Source organism: Triticum urartu, chromosome 3A, assembly GCF_056163025.1.
Source record: "Triticum urartu cultivar PI428250 chromosome 3A, HENAU_Tu73, whole genome shotgun sequence".
In the NCBI taxonomy this organism is placed as follows: domain Eukaryota; kingdom Viridiplantae; phylum Streptophyta; class Magnoliopsida; order Poales; family Poaceae; genus Triticum; species Triticum urartu.
Genome location: NC_141875.1, coordinates 711,586,796 through 711,605,410, shown reverse-complemented (window position 1 = coordinate 711,605,410; position 18,615 = coordinate 711,586,796). Strand labels below are relative to the sequence as shown.

Genomic DNA, 18,615 nt, shown 5'->3' with positions numbered 1-18,615 from the left:
AAGCTGTCGCTGGAAGGGACATTGCGGGCGCGGGCTCACACGGCGGGTTGGCGGCTGGCGGATCGGATCTTGGGGCGGCGGCCTCGGTTGGTGGCACACGGTGCGGCCTATGTGGCGGGCGCGGGCACACACGGCGAATCTGGCAGGTGGGCATGAATCCGGGGGAAACTCCAGGCTGGCGTGGCAGCCTCACCAAAGTCGACGCCCGGCGCCGATTCCCTTCCTGAAGGCTTCGGGTGGATCCGGTCCCTCTTACCTCCTCCACGAGCACAGGCGAAAGCCTCTCGTCCTCTGCTTTGGGCGATGACGACACCTGGGTGTTGTATTCCTTCTTGAAGGCGTCGGCCGGGGACTTCATATGTGTTCCGATAGTGCGTGTTCATGCGGTTTGGGCACATTATCAAGAGTGTAGGTATTGCGACTTTGTTCACTGGATGGGTGGCTTCGGATTGATCCATGTATTCACGTTGTCAGACACTGTTGAAAAATAATAAAGATGTTATGTGCATCGATTGATGCAGAGGCCGGGGGTCATCCTCTTTTCTGAAAAAGAAGACTGATATATCTCTTTCTTCAGTGGATTACTTGTGTCTTTTCAACTGTCCGTCACCATCTACTGCATTTTTAATAAATCCAAATTATTATTAATTTAGTTCGTAATGTCGTGTTGAACTATTTTATTCACCCTATATACATATTCTTGTCATATCCCCATGAGTACATGTTTTGAAAATGTCATTTTTCCATATTTCCGTATCTATATCCCAGTATCATGTAATGTAGCTAAATACCAGGTACACGAGGAGCATGTTTGTTTTAACAGTTAAAACAACAGGAGAGGCTCCTACCATTGCTCCATTAATTGAAATATGTACAAAGTTTAGATTTTACTTGGCACAGAGGCCAGCTGCAGAGGGAGGTTTATGTAGTTTGCTTCTATACAATAAGAGAGGCAGAAAAAGTTTTGATGAACTCAGGAAGTTCTGGTTTTTCACTCTATAACTTAGGATCTCAAGATCACTCTTAAGTGCACGAAGCCAGTCATGAATTGAGGCAGGCACCCCCTCGAAGTACAGTCATTTTCTGATGGTTGTTATTCATTGATCACGTTAATGACGCCGTGCCGAGAGCACCAAGGCGGTGGACAACGGCGAAGCCTAGGAAGGGAATGATCCGAAGCCGGGGAAGACGCGACAGTGGAGTCCCAAGCGGAGGGGAGTGCGAGGGTTGACTAGTTAGGCTGCAGGGTGAGGCTGCCATCATCGGAGACGAGCAGAAGGTGTTGGTGAGTAGAGGGATTGCCTAGTTAACGACAAGAGTAGGTGGGGCAGTTAGTCCTTCGCAGCAGCACAATCACCCATCGGAGTCGGGACCAGGCGGTCCTGTCGACGCTAGTTTGGGTGGCTGGACCAAGAAGGTCAGAGACTGAAGAAGCACAGCAGCCATTGGATTGACATCGAACGGTCACGCTCGTAGAATCGATTGTTGACTAAGTTGACAAACCCTTGCGTACGCGTCGACTTAATAGGCCCACAAGTCAGCCTCCAATCGTGTGGCCGACAACGTATATCCCATTTGCTATTTTTTTAAATAATTTATAGCCCATTTACTAATTTTGAAGGAATTTATTACAACTAATTTTCTGTCCAGTACCACGGTTAAAACATTCAATGAAATTTATCATATTTCGATGGAGTCAGAACTATTTTTAATCCCGAAATTTCTAGTCAAATTCAAACTAATTTGAAAATAAATTTAAATTGGGATAAAATCCAATGATATTTAAAATCTCAAAATCTCCAAGCCATTTTGCTCTACTTTTGAAATAATTCCCAACTGATCTGCCTCATGTTCTCTGCTTTATTCCATATATATCAAGTGGTTTTCTCAGTACTTGAATATTTAGCAATCTTTATGTCTCACATCACTACTTGTTTAACTGGAGAATCGATTTGACGGCTTGATTCGTGGTCTTCTTAATAGTCAACTTTGAGTGTGTTTCCCTTCCTGCTGTAGAGAAGATGCAGATTTTTCTCTTTGCTGGCTTGCAAGCTGCACCTGACTTATAGAATACCTTTTACTTGGAGCACTACTTGTAATTCAGTTTTCTTCATGCATCCACCACCATGAATGGTGATTGTCTGTGTTGCTGGTTGCAACCAGAATGAAACTGTTCTGTGATCCTTAAAATCTGTGAATTTCTTATTGCATTTCTCCGTTTCACGGTTTGCAATTATCAGTAGTATCTCTTATTATTTCAGTTCAGCTGTTAAACTTTTTGGATAGATGCTTGATGCGATGTTTGTAGCACACGTGCTGTTAATAACTTGAGTTGTGCTGTGCTCTGCAGTGCATATAACAATTCCGGACACAATTGCCTTCAATTTTTTCTGGATGCGTATGGTAGATTCAGATGTTAATATATTCAGCCTGGGCAGGTGTTGTACTTCACAGTTACTATATCCTGTTCAGAGTATGCATACATTGTTAACACTAGTGAAAACATTGGTTCCGGCTAAACGCAGTTATCAGACTCTCAAGACAATTACCAGGCTCCCTCTATTTGTGTATATACCTACCGTATTGATGCATGCATTGCACCGCCCAGCATGTGAAACTTTATCTGTATATTAAGATTTGTGATGGGGGAGCAAACCAAGTGTTTGCAGAATTCACTTTCCTTGGAGCACAAGGGGATATTATCACTGGGAAAAAAAGTATATCATAGAGTTGTGTATGCAAAACAACGAACTGGTTATCTGCCGTCCGAAATACTGGACCTTCCTGGCAAAATGCTTAGGATGACAGTCATTCCAAACAGCAAGTCATCAGATACTGACTTAAGCAATAGAACATTTACAAGATGGGGCTCTGAACGCTCTATTATGACTCGTGGACGAATCAATATCGACAGACATCGGACAATCTTCATCTTCCACATCGACACCAAAAGATCCACTACATGCCGATCCGCTTACGACTACGCCTTCTATAGATCACACCCAGCATGAGGATGCAGTACTAGGAACAGAGAAAAACAAGGTAAACAACAATAGACCATGCTTCTGAAGCTTTTGGCCAAGTATACTGTATCGATTTGAACTCATACAGTTTTGTAAATCATTTCCAGCCACTAGATGCTACCAGCACTACACAAGGACACACGACATAGTACAACATGCACCTACGGATAAGAAGTCGAAGAAAACATGAGCACAGCTAGATTGAAATAATTAATACAACAATCAGTTGTACAAAATGTTGATGTAATAATATTGTACCATGCGCCACATTGCGGATGAGTTATTTTTTCCATTCGAAAAATCACAAAGAAGACAGAGGCGATCATGGAGAAGAGGAGGCTGTACCGAAAATCAGCAGCTCTGTGATAAAGGAAGACCAAATTGTAATTTGCCTTATGGATGTATTGACCCTTTAGTGTCCTTTCTTTCTGAACCGCGAATCACCCTTTTAAGTAATCTTTTGAACCAGTGCTTTCCGAGGTGTAATAATATCATACTGCTTGAACACTAATCTAGAAAAAAAAATTCTTTTCCTTTTATCCAACAGTGCTACAGAAAAACAGTTTTTTCAAGAAAACAAAAAAAAACTCACTGATACCTTTTTTTTTTGCAAACACAAGTACTACTTACATAGTTGTTTCCAAATGTTGTCATCTGTTAGACAAGTCTGCATCTTAGCTAAATTGTAGATAAACTGATAAAAATCTGAACAGACTGACATGAAAAGAAAGATCTATACATAATTACATAGTAGTATTACGCAAAGAGCAGCCTGACTAACTGAGATAAAGATCACGTATCAGCTAGCGCCACTCTATTACTCTGAAAGAGTCTTAAGTCAACTACATACATACCCGAGATACAAATCACACGCTGGAGGGCAATCTAGAATAAGATGTGCGGCCACTGCAATTATATTCTTAGTCTACTACTATTACCATGTAGAACATTAACAACTGATGACAGTAGCGCTTCCACGGGCGCGGCGTGCCGCTGCACCTCCACCCGCTAGTATAACAAAAAGTTTTATTTATGGGGTTAGTATAACAAAAAGTTGACAAAGCCTATATATATACCATATACGATATTAAAAGAAAACTTATATCACTTGTTGCAACCATGTGGCCCGCTGGACATGCACTGATCTCAATCAACCCAGTGTATTTACCGTCCACACTACATGTTTTGCATTGCAAAAGAAAAGAAGATTAATCCCACTATGTAGCTACTACACCAAGCTGTGAAACAAAGAAGGCTGGCCAATCCATTTCAAAGGGCACAGTCTTTCCCCGGTTGAGGCGACGAGTGTGTGGTGAATCTATTACCTCTTGCATCACCCCTGTATTGATATCAATAACGTAGGCATCATGATTGTTGTCCTTGACGATCAACGTGCCGTTCTTCTCTCCCAAGCAAGTGTAAAGAACTCCTCCTTGAGTCTTCTTCTTATTCTTCTTCTGATTCGGTTGTTTTAGCTTGCGCGTCAAGGCATGGTGCCACCTTCCGTTGTTGTGAGATGTGCATATCTCCAACGAGTAACCTCCCTTGTCCAAGTAGACCAACATGAGCCTCCCCTTCCCGTTGACAACAAGGTGGGGATCATCATAAGTAGGACGACCAAACAACTTATTGATCAGTCTCATGTCCAACAACTTTCTAGACACGTGATCAGTCCGGGCGTCTACATCTAGAGTGTATAAGCCTGATGTGTCCCAAAACAGCCAATGCGCCATTCCACGGCACACCACCGCGTTCTGTTGCCTGAGCGCCATGCAGATGCTCCGGCTCTCGTTCTTCAGACTCCCGAAGGATATGTTCCATCCTGAGTCATTGGCCGATGAAATTGTTTGGATATTGTACTGCATCATGTCCATATCGATGGTCAGGATCATCACCTTGAAAAAGGGCAACTGCTGGTCCTGGGGGTGGTCCCCCGAGCTCGAACAGTCTGCAGCCGTCAGTATAGCATAGCCAGCCAGGTGGTGGTGGTTGGAACTCCATGTACGCTCTAGAGGGGGGAGCACGTCGAATGTGCCGGTGATCAGGTTGCACACGCCAAGGAGGCCACAACCCTGATACCGGTCGAGGCGCACGAGGGAGGAGGCCCTGGCGTGAGGTGAGCGGCAATGGCTGGTTGAACTTGTCGTTGATGTTGGGGACGAGGGAGCCAAGGAAACGGCGACGAGGGTCCAGAACAGGACGCGGCCCTGGAATGAAGGAGACCCCGTCGCGGCACCGCTGCTGTGTAAAGAAGCCAACAAAGGGATAGCATGCGTCCTCCGGCAAGCAGCGGCGAAGGAAGGTGGGGTTGGCGATGACAAGGCGGCACCAACCCTTGCATGCCGTTGCGCAGCGGAAGAGGGTGGCTACATCCTTGACACGTTCGAGAACCTCGAGGACAAGGTCGTCCGGCAGCGACGCCAGGGCCATCTTTCTTCGATCAATCTACGCACGGCTGTAGGAGGTAGAAAAGTAGCTAATCGATTAGCCGGGTATATATTTCGCGATGTTTGTACACGAGTCGGAATACTAGTTCCTCCCGATCACGGCACGAGGTAGCTAGCCTGTTGATTACCTTCGTACTATGTGGATTGTGGTGCGTTCGTACTCCTCAAGGCATTGACTAATAAAGAACCCAACCCCTAAAAAGAAAGACTAATTAAGGACCTGATCCACCTAATTATCAAAAAAAAAGATCTGATCCACCTTTTCCTTTTTCTTATACTATATATTTTATCTATATCTATATCTATATCTATATCTATACCAATATAAAAAGACACAAAGGGGCAGATCCAATTAATCTCGGCCATCAAATCATGTCAATCCAATGACCTAGATTGTTTCAATGTCGAGTGCTCAACACGTTTAGCGTGCAGTTAATTTCATGCTAAATATAATGCTAATCACATAATAACACATAAATAATATCCTACTTAATACCCGCATACACTTAATATACTTCCGAATTAATGTGCATTGCACGTATACATTGACTAATATAAGAAGAGACCAGAGGTTAGTATATATCTGCTCTGGCGACTCGTTCAAAGGTTTTCTTCCTGGTGTACTGGCCTCACAAACTAGACAGCGGACCCATCTTCCACCAACTGTGAGAAGTAAAAACATGTTTTTAAGGGCATATCCAATGCAGATCCGCAAATATGCTTTGACATCCGTCCGCGGACAGAGGCAGTGGCGGAGCCAGCCAGCCAAGGCAAATTCCTTACACCGTGACGTGGTCCGGCATTTGCCCAAGGAATTACCAATACTAATTATCATTGATTTGTACTAATTATTATTGAAGAATGGCCGGAGCGGCCCGGCCAGCTGCCCTGGGTCATCGGGAGCTAGCTACACCACTGGAGGACCAGTCCGCCGACATTGATGCGGGAGCCAGCCATGCAAAGATGCCCATGTACATTTCATCAACTATTTGAACTAACAGGACGAAATTCAGGAAAAGATGGCGGATTTCATTAAAGTTCGGATATAACTTACATAAAAGAATGATTTTTTGACTGTTTTACTAAAAAATATATAAAAATTAAAAGCTACATCAGACGAACACCTCGTACGCATGACCGCCCTATCCTGCCGTACCGTCGTCGATGTCCGTGTCGCCGCCGTGCCATCGTCGTCATCCTTCCAGCGGTATAAGGATGCCGGAGGGCCACATCAGCCTTGTCCCGCGGCTGGCTGCCGCTCGGCGGAGGAGCCGCTCTTCCCCTATTGCGAAAAGGATCGGTACTGATGACTAGAGGGTGGAGGGTGAATACACTACTAGGAAATACCCAACGCTATAGGTACAACTTAGTAGTAGCGCGCGCTACTACTAAGTGGTCCCTTCGGTACCCCCGGGGCTGGCCACATTAGCAGTGTTTGGTATAACACCTGCACTGCAACTAATCTTATAGCAGTAGTTTGGGTCCTACACCTGCGCTACTATTATTTATACGTATAGTCAGCTTGTGGGCCCCACTTACCGTCACGGGCGCCTACTACGCCCGCGCTACAGGTAGTGGCCCGCGCTACTGCTAAGCTTGCCAGCGAAAATATCAGCCACCTTTCCCCCTCCCCCTCTCGACACCTTCCTTCTCCCATAGCTAGCTTTCCTCTTTCACTTGTTTTCTTCTCTCTTCCTTCAATTCTCCCTATGCTCCTCTCTCTCCTTTGCCCCTCCACCATCTCCATTAATGCATGGCTCCCCTTTTCTCTCTTCCTCTCACTAGCTTTCTTCTCTCTCTCTCTCTCTCCCTAGCTTTCTTCCTATCTTCATGTGGCCTCTACTTCATTGTCTCACTAGCTCTCTCTGCCTATCCACTAGTTAGACTCATCTCTCCTCCCCAAGTAGATCTACTCATGTAATGAAGTAACCTAGCGATATATCTACATCCCCCTTATTCATGAAGAAGGAGCTAGCATTAATGATCTTTGTCCACTTCGATCCATAGGCCTCATCACCGTGCTCCCTATTGAGATACATGAGTACACTATACTCCCTCTGTCCTTGAAAGAGTGTACTTTCAACTTTGTTGGAAAGTCAAACTTTTTTATGTTTGATCGCATCTATACAATAATACACCAATATTTATGCCATCAAATTAGTAGTATTAGATTTATGATAAAATATATTTTCGTCATATACCTATTTGGTTTCACAAAAATTGATATATTTTTACACAAACACGGTCAAATTTTAAGATAGTTTGACCCTTCAATAAAGTTGGAAATACAATCTTTCAAGGTGGCAATTGAGCCATATTTTATATGGGGTGTCTTTTGAGGTAGCTAAAAGCATTATGAACATTAAGTTTTTCCCTCCGGACAAATTTTTTTTAGGCACGGGGTTTGTTCTAATCCTGGCTCCGCCACTGGAAATACCCAACGCTATAGGTACAAACCTTCGGTACCCCCGGGGCTGGCCACATTAGCAGCGTTTGGTATAACACCTGCGCTGCAACTAATCTTATAGCAGCAGCGTGGGTCCTACACCCGCGGTACTATTATTTATACGTATAGTCAGCTTGTGGGCCCCACTTACCGTCACAGGGGCCTACTACCCCGCGCTATAGGTAGTGGCCCGCGCTACTGCTAAGCGTGCCAGCGAAAATATCAGCCACCTTTCCCCCCTCCCTCTCTCGACACCTTCCTTCTCCCATAGCTAGCTTTCCTCTTCCACTTGTTTTCTTCTCTCTTCCTTCAATTCCCCCCTACTCCCTCTCTCTCCTTTGCCCCTCCACCATCTCCATTAATGCATGGCTCCCCTTTCCTCTCTTCCTCTCACTTGCTTTCTTCTCTCTCTCCCTAGCCTTCTTCCTATCTTCATGAGGCCTCTACTCGATTGACTCACTGGCTCTCTGTCCCTCCCCACTAGTTAGACTCATCTCTCCTTCCCAAGTAGACCTACTCATGTAATGATGTAACCTAGCTATATATCTACATCCCCCTTATTCATGAAGAAGGAGCTAGCATTAATTATCTTTGTCCACTTCGATCTATGGGCCTCATCACCGTGCTCCCTATCGAGATACACGAGTACATTGTACTAACTCCGTCCTTAAAAGAGTGTACTTCCAACTTTGTTGGAAAGTCAAACTTTTTTATGTTTGACTGCATTTATACAATAATACACCAACATTTATGCCATCAAATTAGTAGTATTAGATTCATGATAAAATATATTTTCATCATATACCTAATTGGTTTCACAAACATTATTATATTTTTGCACAAACACGGCCAAATTTTGAGATAGTTTGACCCTCAAACAAAGTTGGAAGCACACTCTTTAAAAAAGGAAGAGAGTACTGTTGTGCAAGAATATAAACTGTGTGGCATGACCGAACTTTGCGATATGACAAAATTGTGCGATATGACCGAATTGTGGTATATATGGCCGATACTGCCGCCGCTGCTCCTTTGAGATTTTTCTTTAAAAACACCGATTACCACATAGACACACACCTTCACACACATACACCCACATTGTACATAGTGAAGACATATTGTAATATGTTGTAGTTAAGGGGGGAAAATACAATCTGTAACGAGCCCTAGGGCTGAAACTCAGCAACACACACACATATCCTTTTTTTTAGATCCACACACATATTTAGGCCTGTAAGTATTCTTCGCCAGCCCAAGCCCAACAGCACCCCCAGACCCCCAGTGGCCGAGCTTCTCTCCTATCCAGCCGCCGCCCCAGTATCATACCGAACAGTATCTTGGTGCTTCTGTTACAGTCTATGATGGTCTTGTGGATGCTGCATCATTGGAGGCACATGCAGTTAATGAATCCTTGGCGTTAGCTAAAGACCTACACATCCAAAGCCTGGTTATTGCTTCAGATTGCCTTGAGGTGGTGACGAGTATCAACAAGGGAGCAGCCACTGTTTTACGCAATGGTGATCAGTGAAATTAAGCATCGAAGCAGCGACTTCAGGGATGTTTGTTTCAAGTTTGAGCATAGAGAATGTAATTTTGAAGCTCATGATTTAGTTAAGGCAGCTGTATCACTGCCAGTGAACTTCCCCTACGCCTGGCGGCTAGGGTTTCTCTCCTCTTAGGCGATCTTCCTCGCCTCTGAGTCCTACCCGGCAATTCCACCACCGATCGTCCTTGGTTCACGTCTGCCCTCGCCCCTCCCTGCTCTCGGCGTCCCTACACCGAGATAGCGACGACGATGGCATCCCCCTCCGACGCTCACTCCGCCACGGGCGGCAGCGGCGCCGCCGCGGCTGCACGATCGGATCTGGGTGACTTTCTGGAAAAGTTGGATCTGAACGACGATGACTTTGCGGATGTGGAGATCGATGAGGATGATCTTGAGATTCTAGAGATCGTCCGCTGGCTTGCCCTGGCTAGGGTTCATACTAACAGGAATTTTAGCCCATCAGCCTTCTACAAGGACATGAGGGCGGCATGGAACCCTGCGCAGGAAATAAGATTTCGGCCTGTTGGCCCTAATCAATTCATCGTCCAAGCATGCTGTTTGGGGGACTGGGACCGCATGATGAAGCAGGGTCCCTGGCTCTTTCGCAACATGGCAGTGCTTCTATGCCCGTACGATGGCTTCAGCAAGGCGGAGGAGGTGGAATTCTTCCACATCCCCATCTGGCTGCAGATTCACAAGCTTCCAGACCCTTACTGCAAGCAAAACATCGTGGAAAAGCTGCTGAAGGATGCTGGTGAAATCATGGAGATGCGGTTGAACGGGAACACCCGCGGTGATTATGTTAGGGTTCGGGTGCGACATGATATCCGCAAGCCCCTCACAAAGTACGTCAGCGTCGTCCGTGTTGGGGAACGTAGTAATTTCAAAAAAATTCCTACGCACACACAAGATCATGGTGATGCATAGCAATGAGAGGGGAGAGTGTTGTCTACGTACCCTCGTAGACCGAAGCGGAAGCGTTGACGCAACGTAGAGGAAGTAGTCGTACGTCTTCCCGATCCGACCGATCCAAGCACCGTTACTCCGGCACCTCTGAGTTCTTAGCACACGTACAGCTCGATGACGCTCCCCGGGCTCCGATCCAGCAAAGCTTTGGGGATGAGTTCCGTCAGCACAACGGCGTGGTGACGATGATGATGTTCTACCGATGCAGGGCTTCGCCTAAGCACTACAACGATATGACCGAGGTGGAATATGGTGGAAGGGGGCACCGCACACGGCTAAGGAACGATCACGAAGATCAACTTGTGTGTCCTAGGGTGCCCCCTTGCCCCCGTATATAAAGGAGCAAGGGGGAGGCCGGCCGGCCCTATGGGGCGCGCCAAGGGGAGGGGGAGTCCTCCTCCTAGTGGGAGTAGGACTCCCCTTTCCTAGTCCAATTAGGAAACTTAAGGGGGAAGGAAAGAGAGGGAGAGGGAGAGGGAAAGGGGGCCCGCCCCCCCCTCCTAGTCCAATTCGGACTCCCCATGAGGGGGGGCGCGCCACCTCTTGGGCTGCTGCCCTCTCTCTCCCCTCAGGCCCAATAAGGCCCATTACTTCCCCGGGGGGTTCCGGTAACCCCTCCGGCACTCCGGTTTTATCCGAAATCACCCGGAACACTTCCGGTGTCCGAATATAGCCGTCCAATATATCAATCTTTATGTCTCGACCATTTCGAGACTCCTCGTCATGTCCGTGATCACATCCGGGACTCCGAATTAACTTCGGTACATCAAAATGCATAAACTCATAATAACGGTCATCGTAACGTTAAGCGTGCGGACCCTACGGTTCGAGAACAATGCATACATGACTGAGACAAATCTCCGGTCAATAACCAATAGTGGGACCTGGATGCCCATATTGGCTCCTACATATTCTACGAAGATCTTTTATCGGTCAGACCGCATAACAACATACGTTGTTCCCTTTGTCATCGGTATGTTACTTGCACGAGATTCGATCGTCGGTATCCAATACCTAGTTCAATCTCGTTACCGGCAAGTCTCTTTACTCGTTCCGTAATACATCATCTCGCAACTAACTCATTAGTTGCAATGCTTGCAAGGCTTATGTGGTGTGCATTACCGAGAGGGCCCAGAGATACCTCTCCGACAATCGGAGTGACAAATCATATTCTCGAAATACGCCAACCCAACATCTACCTTTGGAGACACCTGTAGAGCTCCTTTATAATCACCCAGTTACGTTGTGACGTTTGGTAGCACACAAAGTGTTCCTCCGGCAAACGGGAGTTGCATAATCTCATAGTCATAGGAACATGTATAAGTCATGAAGAAAGCAATAGCAACATATTAAACGATAGGGTGCTAAGCTAATGGAATGGGTCATGTCAATCAGATCATTCACCTAATGATGTGATCCCGTTAATCAAATAACAACTCTTTGTTCATGGTTAGGAAACATAACCATCTTTGATTAACGAGCTAGTCAAGTAGAGGCATACTAGTGACACTAAGTTTGTCTATGTATTCACACATGTATTATGTTTCCGGTTAATACAATTCTAGCATGAATAATAAACATTTATCATGATATAAGGAAATAAATAATAACTTTATTATTGCCTCTAGGGCATATTTCCTTCAGTCCGCGCTAAGGAGCGCCAGGTTTACCTGGTTAGATATGAGAAACTCGCTAGATTTTGTAAGTTCTGTGGTCTGATTGGTCATGATCACAAAGAGTGCGGTCTGGGCATCCATGAGGAGAAGGATCTCAAATTTGGTGAATGGATCTATACAGATGCTCCCAATAAACCCAGGCAAGAGGAGCGTACTACTAAACCTACTGGATATGCGCCAATGAAGGCTGATGACAAGGTGCCCGGTAGATCGGAACCTCAGTATGCCCCCTATGATGCCGAAGTGTTGGACACAGCAACGAGCCCGATCAAGAAAACTAGTGACAGAACGGACGGGGTTTTTGTCCCAAAAAGGAGGTTGGACTTGGAGGAGGCAGGGAAGCCACTGGGTGACGGCCCTGGCGTGCCAAAAACAATGCTGGCCATCACTGATGGTAAGGAAATTGATCCTGAGGGGGCTGCCTCTCCCACCAGAAGTAATTCAAGCAGCAAGAGGTTGAAAGTGAATTCTGTTAGTGACAACAACGAGAGATCGGCGGCCTCCCTCGAGGAGGACCGCCGGACGCAATGAATATCATATCATGGAACTGCCGGGGGGGAACCGCCGGACAGTTCGTGAGGTGTTGGCCCTCTCAAAAGCCAATAACCCCAAGCTAGTCTTTCTTTGTGAGACTAGGCAAGAAGCAGCTAAAGTGGAGAAGTTGAAGTGGAGATTAGGCCTAAAAGGCTTTCATGGTGTGAGCAGTGACGGTCGAAGTGGTGGCCTTGCTTTGTTCTGGGAGGAGACACTGTCAGTGACAGTGCTCGAATCATGCAGCAGATTTATCGATGTTCGGGTTTACGATGTGGGTTCTGGCACTACTTGGAGAGGAACCTTTGTCTATGGGGAACCACGTGTGGAAAATCGTCATCGCATGTGGGATCATCTTTGTCGTCTGAGGGCAGTGTCTCAAGAACCTTGGGTGGTGTGCGGCAATTTCAATGAAGCCTTATGGCAGCATGAACACCTCTCAAGAACGACTAGATCAGAGTCTCAAATGGAATTGTTTAGAGATTGCCTGGTAACATGTGAGCTACAGGACCTAGGGTTCTCGGGGCTCCCCTATACATACAATAATGGCCAGGACGGCCATCGCAATGTTCAAGTGTGTCTTGATAGGGCTTGTGCTGATGAGGCTTTGTGGGATCTTTTTCCGGTGGCCCGAGTTATGCACTTAGCCACCTCCTGCTCGGATCATAGCCCGCTCTTAATAAACCTAGAGGGGGTGCAGGAGCCGGGGCGTAAGCCGTCTGTATTGAGGTATGAGATCATGTGGGAGCGTGATGTGAAGTTCCCCTCGATCATCTCTGAGGCGTGGGCGAGGCACCGGCCAGCCGGTGACTTGGGTTCAATTGCCATATCACTGAAACAAGTAATGGGAGATTTGAAGCGATGGAGCAAAGCTACTTTCGGGAATGTGTTGAAAGAGATCGAACGGTTGCGGGGCCAGCTCTCTGACCTGCAGCTATCAGGAGCGGACCGAGCTCAAATTCGGTCAAAGATGAATGAACTTGATGAGTTGCTGTACCGGGAGGAGATGTTGTGGTTGCAACGGTCTCGTATCAGGTGGTTGAAGGAGGGGGAGCGTAACACTAAATACCTCCACCGCCGGGCAGTGTGGCGGGCGAGGCGAAATCTTATACAGAGACTTAGGAAATAAGATGGGTCCTGGTGCGTGGCGCCGTCGGAGATGGAAAGGATGGCATGCTCATATTTCAAAGAGGTTTTCACCAAGGATCCGACCCTGGATCCGACTGAGGTTCTGGAAACTATTACCCCTAAAGTCTCGTTGGAGATGAATGAGGCCTTATGTAGAGCGTATACAGATGAGGAGATATCCAATGCGCTGTTTCAGATTGGTCCGTTGAAAGCCCCGGGATGTGATGGGTTCCCGGCCAGGTTTTACCAACGGAACTGGGAGACTCTTAAGGTGGAAATTGTGGCAACGGTACAGGAGTTCTTTACTAGTGGAATCATGTCGGATGGTGTTAATGATACGACTATTGTGCTAATCCCCAAAGTGCAACATCCGCGAGAACTCAAGGATTTTAGACCCATTAGCTTATGCAATGTGGTGTACAAGATTGTCTCTAAGTGCATGGTAAATAGGCTTCGACCACTTTTAGATGAGCTAATTTCTGAAAATCAGAGTGCCTTCATCCCTGGGAGGCTTATTTCTGATAATTCCATAATTGCTTTTGAATGTATCCACCACATACAAAACGTCAGGCAAAATTCTTCGCCTTGGTGTGCTTACAAACTGGATCTTTCAAAGGCGTATGATCGTGTTGACTGGAACTTCTTGGAGAGGGCTCTGTCCAAGTGGGGTTTCTGTGATGCTTGGATTTCCTGTGTTATGGCGTGCGTTACATCTGTGAAGTATTCTGTGAAATTCAATGGCAAGTTAGTGGAGGCCTTCTCCCCCTCAAGAGGGCTCCGTCAAGGTGACCCCTTATCACCCTTTCTCTTCCTCTTTGTGGCTGATACACTGTCTGCCCTGTTGCATAAATCAATGAGAGAGGATGGCCTACAAGGGGTTTAGATATGCAGCTCTGCTCCGGTGATTACGCATCTTTTGTTTGCAGATGACTCACTCCTATTTTTTCAAGCCTCAGAACAGCAAGCTAACTTGGTTAAGAGGGTGTTGAACACGTATTCGGCGGCGACTGGACAATTAATTAACCCGTCGAAGTGCTCCATCCTCTTTACAGGGAATTGCTTGCCATCTGTGATACATGAGGTGAAGTCGGTCTTGGAAATAACCCAGGAAGTTTTTGAGCCAAAGTATTTGGGCCTCCCGGTCCCGGAAGGAAGAGTACATAAGGGAAACTTTGAAACCCTCCAAGATCGGTTACGCAAGAAACTTATTGATTGGAGCGAACAATATGTGTCCGCTGGGAATAAGGAAATCTTGATCAAGGCAGTCGCACAGGCGATTCCTACTTATGTCATGAGTGTCTTTAAGTTACCTGCATCGGTATGTGATGAGCTGACTCGCATGATCCGCCAGTATTGGTGGGGTGTTGAGAATGGGAAGAAGAAGATGGCATGGATGAGTTGGGACAAGTTGCGACTACCAAAATCTATGGGTGGCATGGGGTTTAAGGATATGCGGGCTTTCAATCAAGCTTTACTTGCCAAGCAAGCTTGGCGATTGCTAGATTCACCGGATAGTCTATGTGCACGGCTCTTGAAAGCTCGTTACTACCCGACGGGACAGCTATTAGACACCTCGTTCTCTGGTAATGGCTCTTCTATTTGGAAGGGCATACTTCATGGTCTTGATCTGCTGAAGCAAGGTGTTATCTGGAGGGTAGGCAATGGTGCTACCATACACACATGGAGGGACCCCTGGATCCCTCGTCCGTCGTCGTTTTGTCCTATCACCCCAAAGGGGACTTGTCGACTAAACCGAGTGGCCGATTTCATTGACGAGAACGGAGCTTGGCGTGTCGATCGTCTTCGGGAGTTTTCTGGCCAATGGATGTGGACTACATATTAAAGATCAGGGCTTCACCGCATAACCGCGAGGATTTCGTTGCATGGTTCCCGGAGAAGTCTGGTCTATTCTCAGTAAGAAGTGCATATAAGCTGGCCACATGTGATCACAACATCGCTTTTGCCAATGGAGGGTCGAGCACGAACCCGACTGGTGATCGCATGATTTGGAACTGCATCTGGGCGGCCAATGTTCCACAGAAAATGAAAATTCATGCGTGGAGAGTGGCGACTGGTACGCTAGCAACACAACGATGTAAAAATCGGAGGCATCTGGCGACCAGATCACTATGCCCGCTTTGTGGGATTGAGGAAGATTCTACTTTTCATGCTTTGGTGGCCTGCACACATGCTAGAACATTGTGGTTCAACATGCGTCGGAGGTGGCCTCTGCCGGAGGATGACGTCCTGGTTGATAACGGACAGGAATGGCTCATGACACTCCTCAGCGTTTGCTCGAAGACAGTTGCAGATATGGTAATCTTGTTGATTTGGAGGATTTGGAATGTTCGGAATGATCTTTATCATGGCAAGGAAGCACCCCCAGTACTGGCCTCTGTTGAGTTCTTGGACAGCTACTACAAATCTATCAACTTGGCTGGCAAGTTCTCTGTGGAGGAGATTCTCAAAGGTAAAATGTCCTCGGCAGCCCCGGTGGCACCGCGCCAAAAAAGGGTGTCATCTGCCCTACCATGGCCGGCACCACCGCCTGGGTCTGTGGCCCTGTCCGTCGACGGCTCCTTCCAAGCTGAAGACGGCTCTGCGGCGATCGGGATGACACTCAGGAACCGTGAGGGGGTCATCCTCTTTGCAGCTTATAGATACATTTTTCACTGCAATGATCCCTTGGAGGCGGAACTACATGCGATGATGCAAGGTATGGCGTTGGCCATTAAGCATTCCGAGGCCCCGGTGATCCTTCAATCAGATTCATCCGAAGCTCTATCATGTCTCGCTACGGATGCTCTCCAAAGGTCAGCGTATGGCCAGCTAGTGATGGAGATCAAGCAGTTATCTGGTATTAGGGAGTTTGTTCCTCAGAAACTTAGTCGTGTTCAGAATAGAGTTGCCGATCGGTTGGCTTACTATAGCCGTACGGAGCGTGCCACTGCTGTGTGGATAGGCTCGATTCCTCCTTGTATTGAGGATGTATGGCCTCTCGACTGTAACTCTATGAATTTGCAATAAAACTCTTTTTACCCTCGCAAAAAAAAAAGCTATATCACTGCCAGTAGGTCGCCACATGTGGCTAGGGTGCTTACCAGACATTATTTGTATTCCAAACGTCATTGAGTTCTAATAAAGTCCCTAGTTCACCTAAAAAAAATCCAGCCGCCGCCCCTCCTCTCCTCCAAATCCCCAAATCCAGCCTCACTTCCAAGCCAAACCCTAAGCATCGGTGACGCCAAAATCCCTCCTTTTCCCCCAACTCCTCAGATCCAGCCCCCAAATCGCCGCCATTTGCGTCTTGCTCCTCAATCGGGAGGGAGTCGGCGAGGTGTTTGTCGAGGACGACGGCATCGGTGGCGCGCCCATGAAGGAGGAGGAGGGCGGCTGCAGCAGCCAGAAGCGGCGGCCGTACGATCCATCCATCACGGCGCAATGGGCGTCGCTTCAGCCGGACATCGTCCAGCTCATCGCCGACCTCCTCCTCTCCACCAGCGGCGTCTACGAGTACATGGCCATGAGGGCCGTCTGCCCCAGCTGGCGCTCTTCCGTCGCCAAGCCAACTCCGCACGCCGCGGTCGCCGACCTCCGTTTCCGCCCACGGCAGTGGGTCTTGCTCAACGGGGCAGACGACGACCAAGGCCGGCCCCTCTTCCTTCACGTCACCACAGGGCGCTTCCGCCGCCTGCGCCTCCCGGTGCTCCGTGACTACATCCTCGTCGGTGCCTCCGACGGTCTCCTCGTGCTGGGGGACAGGGACCCCCCGCATGCCGCTCGTCTCCACAACCCATTGACTGGTGACATTTTTCACTTTGCGGCGCCGATACCTCTGGAACCATGCGTGGGCACGGCAGTCACCGGCTCCGAACCAACGATTATCTTCTCTTTCGAACCACACCATGGCGAATATGAAGATCTTCCGTCTTATTGTTCTTTGCAGCGAGGTGGTCGTGTGGTTTACTCTGCCGATCCCACGGGCCAGCTTCGTGCGGTGAAGTTTCATGATGCAGCTTACAACGAGGAAGAATTGTTCTTCCTCTTGAGCATGGTCACTTATGCAGGCAATGTTTACATGCTCAGTGCTGTAGGCATTTTATACAAGATCGTTCGGACCGGTGGCCACTGGTATGCAGAGCGGATAACCGAGGTGTACGTGCGTGACAAGGGTGCTCTCGTGGAGTCTGCCGGTAAACTGCTGCTTGTTACAGAGGAACTAGACACCTTTAAAGTTTTCAGAGTGGATGCCAAGAGGAAGGTACTTGAACCAATCAAAAGTATCGGCAGCAGTGCGCTCTTCCTATGTTATGGCAAGTGCCTGTTAGTTGACTCAGATAAGCTTCCTTCCATCGAGTGCAACTGCATCTACATTACTATTCGTCCTGGATACAGGATTGATAGCATAGACGTCACTTATGACCTCAACAATGGCAAAAGAAAATACATCACCTCAGTGCCTGGAGATGGCCTTGGAGCTCAGAGTAGGCATGAAGGCCCTTTGAGCCTTGCTCAGGTTCTTCTCAGTCATTGTTCAGAAATTGACGCTCAACAAGATCGTATCCGTAGCCAAATTTAGTATTTAACGACTTGATCGACTTCAAGCGTCATGCTGCTACCTCCATGAAAAGGGATTGATTGAATTCATCGGCAACTAGTTTTCTTTCTCACTGGACTGGACTGCAGAATGCCAAGATGCTGGACTGATCGTTACTGGGCATAGGTTGCCTCAGCTTCTTGGTGCTGATGCTCTAAACAGGAGGTACAGCTGGGGTGGTCCTCGCACATTGCACCTGGAGAATTGCTTAAGAATTTGTGGTATGCTGTTTGTTTTGTCTTTTTATTCAGCAGCAAA

The 18,615-nt window shown here is 47.4% G+C and overlaps 1 protein-coding gene across 1 annotated transcript; it reads left to right on the top strand.

The window, feature by feature from the left end:
* Positions 1–17,001: 17,001 nt before the first annotated feature.
* On the top strand, positions 17,002–18,342 carry LOC147982003 (uncharacterized). The gene has a single exon (XM_087517256.1). The coding sequence runs from the start codon at positions 17,134–17,136 to the stop codon at positions 18,337–18,339; it is 1,206 nt and encodes a 401-aa protein (XP_087373382.1). The 5' UTR covers positions 17,002–17,133; the 3' UTR covers positions 18,340–18,342.
* The last annotated feature ends 273 nt before the right edge of the window (positions 18,343–18,615 follow it).